Source organism: Megachile rotundata, chromosome 2 (genome assembly GCF_050947335.1).
Source record: "Megachile rotundata isolate GNS110a chromosome 2, iyMegRotu1, whole genome shotgun sequence".
NCBI lineage: Eukaryota > Metazoa > Arthropoda > Insecta > Hymenoptera > Megachilidae > Megachile > Megachile rotundata.
The window spans coordinates 13,646,704-13,655,841 of record NC_134984.1 but is presented as its reverse complement, the minus strand read 5'-3'; the positions used below and the strand labels follow the sequence as shown (position 1 = coordinate 13,655,841).

At 33.7% G+C, this 9,138-nt stretch overlaps 5 protein-coding genes across 5 annotated transcripts; 2 read left to right on the top strand and 3 right to left on the bottom strand.

Moving 5' to 3' along the window:
- On the bottom strand, positions 1–1,802 carry LOC105662033 (uncharacterized). The gene is made up of 2 exons (XM_012281640.2): positions 1,590–1,802; positions 1–1,385 (listed from the first exon to the last, which is right to left on the bottom strand). The coding sequence occupies exons 1-2, from the start codon at positions 1,645–1,647 to the stop codon at positions 886–888; spliced, it is 558 nt and encodes a 185-aa protein (XP_012137030.2). The 5' UTR covers positions 1,648–1,802; the 3' UTR covers positions 1–885.
- Positions 1,803–2,122: 320 nt separating this feature from the next.
- LOC105662032 (uncharacterized) lies at positions 2,123–3,973 on the bottom strand. Its single transcript, XM_076528873.1, has 3 exons — positions 3,647–3,973; positions 2,952–3,583; positions 2,123–2,668 (listed from the first exon to the last, which is right to left on the bottom strand). Exons 1-3 carry the CDS (start codon positions 3,693–3,695, stop codon positions 2,183–2,185), a joined length of 1,167 nt encoding a protein of 388 aa, XP_076384988.1. The 5' UTR covers positions 3,696–3,973; the 3' UTR covers positions 2,123–2,182.
- Positions 3,974–4,086: 113 nt separating this feature from the next.
- LOC100875853 (gem-associated protein 7) lies at positions 4,087–6,572 on the top strand. The gene is made up of 3 exons (XM_003701691.3): positions 4,087–4,292; positions 4,653–4,855; positions 5,972–6,572. The coding sequence occupies exons 1-2, from the start codon at positions 4,163–4,165 to the stop codon at positions 4,835–4,837; spliced, it is 315 nt and encodes a 104-aa protein (XP_003701739.1). The 5' UTR covers positions 4,087–4,162; the 3' UTR covers positions 4,838–4,855; positions 5,972–6,572.
- Positions 4,879–6,044, bottom strand: LOC100875225 (Mediator complex subunit 30). Its single transcript, XM_012281632.2, has 4 exons — positions 5,906–6,044; positions 5,445–5,834; positions 5,122–5,378; positions 4,879–5,037 (listed from the first exon to the last, which is right to left on the bottom strand). Exons 1-4 carry the CDS (start codon positions 6,021–6,023, stop codon positions 4,939–4,941), a joined length of 864 nt encoding a protein of 287 aa, XP_012137022.2. The 5' UTR covers positions 6,024–6,044; the 3' UTR covers positions 4,879–4,938.
- Positions 5,972–8,476, top strand: LOC143263890 (uncharacterized). The gene is made up of 2 exons (XM_012281633.2): positions 5,972–6,105; positions 7,560–8,476. The coding sequence occupies exon 2, from the start codon at positions 7,663–7,665 to the stop codon at positions 8,335–8,337; it is 675 nt and encodes a 224-aa protein (XP_012137023.2). The 5' UTR covers positions 5,972–6,105; positions 7,560–7,662; the 3' UTR covers positions 8,338–8,476.
- Positions 8,477–9,138: the final 662 nt, after the last annotated feature.

The following is a 9,138-nucleotide window of genomic DNA, read 5'->3' as shown; positions in this document are numbered from 1 at the left end:
ATGTATTAAATTTATATTTTATTTTACAACGCAAAAGTGATTTTCATAAAATTGTTCAATGGCCGACCGCTCCATCTGTGACAACCGCGGTGCAATATTCTCGCAACGACAATCAGAGCGCAGTGTACAGAATAGAAAAATTTTCTTCGGTAAAAGATCGTTCGTGAAAGCTGCAAAGTATTTGCGTCTTTAGAGACACAATACTAGCAGCGTCGGCCTTCTCGAAATAGACGAGAAGCCCAGCCTTCCAAACTCGTCTGAAAATAAAACAGGTTTCTTCCCCGTGGACCATGTTGTCCGATTGGTCGACTCTGGCGGAAGAGTTTACCGATTAATGGTCTATTAAAATGAATTACGATTTATGCCACCGTTATCGTCGAACTTTACGCTGAAGAATAAATTACCGGCCACACTGATTCTTCTACATTTTTCATTGTCGACTGTAAAAACAATTTCGGACAGCTGTATCATCCTTGCACAATTGTGTAAACAATCTGTAGTTTATGCAAAACAGAAATACAGATATATGTATGTATTCATTTTAATTTAGATGCTTTATTGTGATGGATACAATAGAATTGTAGTTCGAAATAAATATTCATAACACAAATCTACTGTATACAATATTTCATCGATCTGCAAAATACTATATGTAAAAGTGAACTTTTGTTATGTACGAAAAGAAGTGTAATTTGAAGTAATTTTTATGTAACTCGCAGTGCAAGCATGTCATTAAAATGAACGTCAGCTTAACTTAAAATGAACTTAAAGATTTTTATGAATATTAATGAAACTTAATATGCAATTGACATTAAGTAATAGAAATGTAAATTCTATTACTAGAAATGCAAATTCCCGGTAAAATTTGGAACGTTATCAATAATATTAAAATGTGTTTTCCGCATGACGCAGATTCGTCTTGTGTCTCGCGTTCAAGGCAATCAACTCCATTACACTTGCACCATCTTCGTTTCGATAATCCTCCCATTTCATCTTCTTCCGGTTCACGCCTGTCCAGTAATCATCGTCCTCGTCGATGTAATCATCTTGAATATCGTCGTAATTCTTGCTTGCAGCATTATTCATTAACAAACGACCTAACGCTTTAGCTTTCTTCTGCTTTTTCCTCGACATATTTCTTTTCCTGTTAACATTGTCCGTGCTTCTTTTCCTGTGTTTGCCCGACTCTTCTAATAAATCAAATAATTTCGGAAATAATTTTGAAAGAACTTCACGTTGCTTCACATTTTGTGAGTACAAATATTTGAGGTCATCTTTGTTTGTTAAATACATTTTATTGGGAATTATTTGGTCGTTCGTAATGTTTTTCGTGACATGAAAGACTGTAGTCGATTCTCCTGATTTTTGACTATCTGAATGTGTTCCTACAAAAATAATCGTTGAGAGATACAAAAACAATTCTTTCATCATGGTAAATTATCATGGTAAATTATTAACCTAACCTATCCTAACCCCCATATTAAAATGATCGCTACGATGAAAATGTATGCATATCGTGCTTTTAAATCAGTAATTAAAGACCGTGATTAATGCAATTAGTCAAGAACGTTACACGTTTTAGTACTCACTTGCTGAAGCATAACAATCAGGGATCGCCAGCATGGTAAACAATATAAGTATTTTCATTTTTACACACAGTACTATTAACGATACTCGATGAACTGTTAGCTATTAGCAGATCATTAACACTCTTGCTTTATTATTGTCGTACCGCGCGAATAAGTTTCGTACTAGACTGTTAAGGTTAGAATTAATTTTGATCGTTACAAAGAGGATGTAAATATTTCTAAATAGAAACACAAATATATAACAGATAGATACACAGTGGAATATTCGAATGTACAGTAGACTCTCGTTATATTGCCGCCTTCAAGTCACACCTATTTTCCTGCCAAATAGAATTACTGACACATAGGTTTACTTAATAATAGGTTTATTTAATTAACCCAGAACTTAACAAACAGAGTCACAAAGTTAATTTAAATTCTCAGTATAACAAATTGTATCCATTTTATTATTTACCACAATAATTTTACATATACTTCATGAATCTTAAAAAATTAAAAGGTAGAAAAAATGACAAGTATCATAAATTCTATAAAATGTTAATTTATTCAAATCCTAAATGTTTCACGTATTTCAAAATATTACAATGATTTTATTATATTATAGGTCTGAAACCATGATTCGAGAGTGACGGTGAATTATCAGGAGTGTACAGATATCTCTTAAAATCGTTGGAAAAATATTCAGGTATCTGTTCTTGCTGAAATTGATTTGACAGATAAGGATCTCCAGGCGGGGCAGAATAATAATTGTATCTTTGATCCGAATAGAAATTAATAGGTTTATCGTAAGAAGGTAGATTGTAATTGATGTGCTCGTAATCGTGATATTTATACTCGTTCGTTTCTGTGGTTATATCAACGTGGTTTATATTTTGCGGATATCCACCGTAATAGCCGTAAAACGGGTAGCTGGTGTGATTATAATTCCCCGTCGAGTTTTGAATGGGGTTTACGGTCGTGTTACTTGAAGTAGCATTTATATTAGCATGAGTATTTTGTTTAGAATCATCCTCGAGCTCGTTGAAAGCGGCCATGTTGACTTTCTTCTGTGCGCTGCATCCAGTGTCAGGAGTCATCATCTGTTGATCAAAATAGTAACTTATCGACTCGAAAATTACTGAACTGTCGCAGAATTGATTGTAGTATCAACTACAACCAGTTCTGCATAAGATAAACAAAATTTGTTCCAAAAATTTAATACTTGACTTCTCAGAGAATGATAGAAGCACCTCTTGCAACTTTCTACCTACTCACAAAGATATTTAACAAAATTTTTAAAAGAGCAATGGAGGAACATAGAAGAACATTAGAGCTCTAATTACTCAAAACAAAACTTTTGAATAAATCATGTCAATCATTTACCTTATCTTCCATAGTTCGATCAACCTCAACATCAAATTCGCCCTCCTCCATATTGTCACCGGTCTCGCTCGAAGCTTTCACTTTTTCAACTTTCATAGCTTCATCCACATACTGATCATTGCTTAAATCTGTCGCTTTATCCGATGAACTTAAACTTTGCAATCGTTCTGGTAACGTTTGGAAATTATTATGCATTCCATTGAGAGACTGCAATCGCAGCGGGTCCCACAAGGGATAAAAGTTCAGAGGAGCGGACAATATGTAAGGGTGTGTCAAATAAGAGTAAGGGTTGTAAATCGCAGCGATCTGGGGTGGAATTCTGGATGCTTCGTTTAAAGCAACAGGCGGTAATTTAGTGTTAGTTTTTGTGTTCGGTGCACTTGTTAAATCACTGACACTTAAACCGGCTAGAAAAGCCAAGCTTCCTAAAATCTTGGACTTGCGGTTCGGAGAATCAACCTTTACGTTCGCGATTCGTTTCAGTTCTTGTATCATCGAGGAATTTTGTTCTGGTACTAAATTCTTCCATGCAATTTGCTTTTGCGTTTGGTTTTCGATACTTTTCGTGGTAGATGTTTCCAGTGGACTCGAAATCACATTCGTTTGGTCAGTTGTTATACTTTTGCAGGTTCCTGGGTCGACAAATGGATTCTTTGAGTAAATAATTAATTTTATAATTTAGTGTAAGTACTTACCATTCCAACAAACGTTCACAGTTAAAAAAACGAGAATCAAGAGATTCATTGTTGCTGGACGATGTTTGAAACAAGAATGAAATGAAACTGTGAAAGCTGTGTGACAAAATTCAAACGTACCTGCGGGTTACCCTCATCATTTATCTCGTGAAAGTGTGTTTTTAAGCTATCGTTAAAAATATGCTAATTGAGTTTGTCTAAGCTTTTTCTTTGGGACATGTGGGTATCTAACGACTCATCTACTGCTTTCTTTAATAATACATTACTTTCACGATGATTATTCGGAACACTTCTGATTGTTATACATCAATAATAATTGTAACGAGCGAAAGTATTATATTTCACTTTTGGAACACTTATTTTTATTTTAATATTGATTTATGCGATAGCGTATTTATTACGAGCACCATTTTCGATTTTTGAATTTGGCGCGCATGGCAGAGACGTGCACGCAGCACTGTTTATATCCGCCATAAGAGAAATCTGGTTTTTACATGTCAAAAAATTTCTAAAAGAATGATTAGTACAACCGCAGAGGATGTGCAAACGAAAGAAAATAGCAACTTAGAATTTGCTACTCCAGAAAAGCAAGAAGCACGTGCATTTTTGCGTGAACGATTTCTGCGTGTAATTACCGGCATTGTTGGTATGAAATTTTACTTTCTCTAGATACTTATCTATAATAGTTTCCCTTCTCGAATCTATTATAAAATATTTTTTTATAATTTTTGTAACTTAACAATGCTATGTCAACGGTTCTAATTATTACTATTTGTTAAATGAATGTAATTAATAAAAATTACTTAAATCTGGCGCCAATATCGAAAACATAGCCTTGCAACAAATTAAATTTAACTGCAATTTGTGCAAATAATACAAATAAAGTACTAAATAGAAAGTATTGAATGAAAAGTAGCATAAATTTATCTTTCAAAGTAATATTTATTTTGCAACTAACAGTTACATGGACTTGAATTTTACAAGTATAAATCCTTATCTGTTACAGGCAAGAAAGCAGAATTTTATTTATATGAAAATACTCGAGTTTCTGCTGAATTTAGAGGCTGTGACATAGATTGTTTAGAGATATATGTACGTAACCTGGAAACACCGTTAGGAAAAGTTCCAGAAGCTATTCTGAGAGCAAATGACATTATTCATATGGAGGTGAATGATATCAATACATCGTAATAAAGTCTAGTAACATGGGTAAGTTAGATATGAAATAATACTTTTATTTTTAACATATTTATTTTAATAACTTATATAAATATTTATGTACAATTTATGATTTATGATCGACGCATGTTCAACATTGTATTTATTTCTAAAATAATACGTCGTAAATGATCAATGATTTCTTTAAGATGTCTATTCTTTAGTACAACTTGCTAAAAAAGAAAAGAAAACAATTAAAATTAAATAAAAGGTAATATTTTACCTTTCATTTTATATATCAAAGAACTTATTATCACCTCTATAATTTCCTTGCTCTCCTCACAAGCAAGTCTGTAAGCTTCAGACGTCTTCTTCTCGTCAGATTTCATATCCCATTCTTCTTTTAAAGGAATTAAACTTTCTATATGCGTATATTCCATTCCTTGAAGTTGGCAGTTTTCATTACATTTTTCATAAATCAGTCTTAAACGTTTGAATAATAGCTTTAGTGTTCTTAATTGGTCTTGTACTTTAGTCTTTTTTTCATTGGATAAACTTGCTCCTTGTGCCATACCTAAAATTATATTTGACTTAGTAATACAATCAGCCACATGATGAAATAAATTCAGTTTATAATAACCATTTGGTGGCTGAAGAACTCTTAATGTTTGGAAGACTTCTAATGTACGACTGACTATATCTTGCACAGTTTCTTGGCCAAACCTGCATAAACTGACTGTATTAAATTCTTTATTTTGTTGTTGTTGTTGAGGTGGTGGTTGAGTAGGAGGTACAGGAGTTTGTGGAGTAGTTGCTTGATTGCCTGTCTGGTTATTTTGTTGAACCATTGCAGCTTGCTGCTGCTGCTGTAATTGTAACTGTTGTTGCTGCAGCTGTACTTGTTGTTGCATTGCCACAGATTGTTGTTGTTGTTGCTGTTGTGCCAACACTTGTTGAGCACTAGGCATACCCATAGTATTAGAACCTACTCCACCAACGCCGACTCCAAATTGTTGAGGGTTTACCATACCTATAAATAATTGTACTTTTTAATATCCATCCTTATCTGTTAGTTACTTTCCCTGCTAAGAATTTACTTACTGCCCTGTTGCGGTCCCATTAAACCAGAAACCATTTGTCCTCCACCAAATTGTGTTCTCATTGCAGATTGTTGTACATTGGGAAACCCAGATGGGAAAGGATGTTGTTGTCCAGCCATTTTATCTTAATTTTGCCACAGCTTCACATTCGTAAGAGCAAAAAAACACAGGAATCAGTCGACGAAGTCAGACAATTTTGAGGTTAGAATTAAGTTTAATTTTATATCTTTGTCGTACGTAAATGTTTCGTAATTTTAAACAACAATTTTACTAAATCCCATTCATGTTTAATATCGGCTAATCAACAAAATAAGAAAAAAACGTATAAGAACTATTATTTACATTCGATACACCCAAACGAATAATTTCTATCACGATACAACCTTGTTGGTTACTTGAAAATAACTTCCGAATTATAGCATCATGCCTGCGACACGTATAAAACAATAAAATATGCACATTTCATTTGTACATGTGCAACGTAAAAGTCACCTCTCACATTTTATATCGCAAATTGTTGACATCGTATTGCGCATGTATTCTGCGCACACAGTGTCAGTGTTCGTATCACGTATAATCTTATTAAACCATATCAAAATAATTGCGAATATAAAATTTTATATTTACCTCAATAATTATTTCAATAAAAATCTATAATTTGTAATCGATATACAGTAATATTATTTAAATACGAACACTTGCAATTAATAACCTAACAGCACGAGAATAGCTTCCAGTGTTCAATACAAGAAATTTGGATGTAGTTTTATATTGTATACATGTGGGTTCGTATACCATACTGTATTTACAATAAATATAGGTTTATTCTATTTTTGTATGCTTGAATATATTTTAATAATACCTTCGCATTAACTTTTTTTGGTATTCTTTTATAATTTCTTTTTGGTTTGAAATGAATACTTTTTTGTTAATTATAATTTAATTGATTGGAAAGGTTTCACCCCCATATGAAAACTTATATAATATGACATGATAGGAAATTATGATAAATTGTTTAGAAATTAATATATTTGTTATATCTCATTTGATAAAATGATCTATAAAAATATTCATAATTAACAAAATCATTGATTGTATTCACAAATTCAATTTATTAATTGTGTACACAAATGTATTAATTGTGTATACAAATCAAATGTACTAATTGCGTATGCAAATCAAATTTATTAATTGCATACGCAATTTATTAATTGTGTCTACAAATTAAATTTATTAATAGAATATATGAAGGTACGAAATAATATTTGTTATCAAAGTTCTTCTGTATGAAGTAACAAATAACTGTAGTACTATTGTAAGTCCAATTTTATAAGTACAAACAAAACTGTTAGTTCGTATCAGCAAATGTATGTAACTTTGTGAATGAAAATGTAAGAGAAAAGATTATTTGTTTACGTGAACAAACAAGGGTTGAAATTGAAGCAAAGCATAGGTTGTGTAAAGCGTATCCGTAGATCAAAGTCGAAGTGAAATTCTTCGAAAGAGATAGGTCAGATTTTGACGGTATTCGAGCGATGCTCAAACAGGAGATAAGGTCAGCGAACACGAAATGAACACAGTAGACATAACGGCCCAATCTTCAGTCCTTGTGCGGCTTGTTTGCCTCTGCGTTCACATTGTTTTTTCCGTCGCAGTCAGTGTCCACCGCAACGGAGGCTGTTACAGGTCGTGCTAAGAAACGGTACGCGAAGAAAAAAACGATACCAGTGAAAGAAAAAACTGTTCAACGCTTCAAAGATGCTACGCAAATTGTTTCTGATCGTGACCGCTGTGAACATTGTTTGGTTCAGTGAAGGGAAAGCGATTCAAGACTGGAATTTCAAGCTGGACGCAACGAACGGTGCTCCGAATGAGTTGATTAACGAAAATTCCAAAACGAATCGGATCGACCCGGTGGACGATTGCGTCGATTGCGAAAGAAATAAGGCGTGTCCTTACGAGAGCAAAGAGTTATGCTTAATATTTTCTTTATCGAAAATCGCTAAAATTCAGATCGCCTCGTTGAGCGAGCATGCAGAGAAAAATGCGAAGAATATCGAAGACAGGAGAGATGTTTATCTCGATTACCCGAAACAAGCCGACAATTTTCAGGACGACCGTGCGAAATCGTCGAGCGTTCACTGTCGGGCCATTCGGGATGTTTACATACCGGAAGTCAAGCAACACCTGCCTGCGTTTGCCTGTCAATTTGGGAATAACAGGTTCATCTTATCGAGCACGAGATTTCTTCAAGACCGACGATCGCACTTGGACATAAACGTGAACGAGGATACGTTCAAGAACATCAAATCGACTCCGAAAGTCTCGAGGAGCAACGAGTTCAATGTTGTACCGGCTTTGCTTGTTTTGAACACCGCGAATAATGATTATAGGATAGAAATGCAGGGGAACATTTCTAAGGAAAGGAACTGACAAAGTATTTGCTGAAAGTTCAAATACGCTTTACCTTCGATTTTACTTGGTAAACAAATATCTATATTAAACATTGTAATTACAGTTGCATTGGCCTTTGTAATCGTTAATTAAGAAATATACTATTTTTATAATACAATTAATCTAGTTTATTTGTCGATGGGGTACATGGGTACTTGGGATTTGGGAAGTCGAAATAGTCTTTTTTTATGGATTAGTTTTGCCAATTTGGGGATTTAGGGATTTAAGGATGTAGGGATTTAGGAATTTAGGGATTTGGGGATTTAGAGATTTAGGGATTTAGGGATTTAGGGATTTGGGGATTTAGGGATATGGGAGTTTTAGAAATTCGGGGATTTAGGAGTTTAGGGAGTTGGAAGTTTGAGAATTTAGGGATTTTGGAATTTGCAATTTGGAATTTTGAGAATTTGAGAATTCTGAACTTTGGGAATTTAGGGATTTTGAAATTTGAGAATTTAGGATTTTAGGGGTTTTGAAATTTGAGAATTTCAAGATTTAGAGTCCTGGAAATTTAGAGATCTGAGAATTTAATAATTTGGGTATTTAGGGATTTTGGAATTTGAGAATTGGGGAATTTAGGGATTTTGAAATTTGAGAATTTCAAGATTTAGAGTCCTGGAAATTTAGAGATCTGGGAATTTAATAATTTGGTTATTCAGGGATTGTGGAATTTGCAATTTGGAATTTTGAGAATTTGAGAATCCTGAGATTTGGGAATTGCGGGATTTGGAAATTTGAGAATTTAGAGATTTAGAAATTTGAGAATCTAGGAATTCAGCA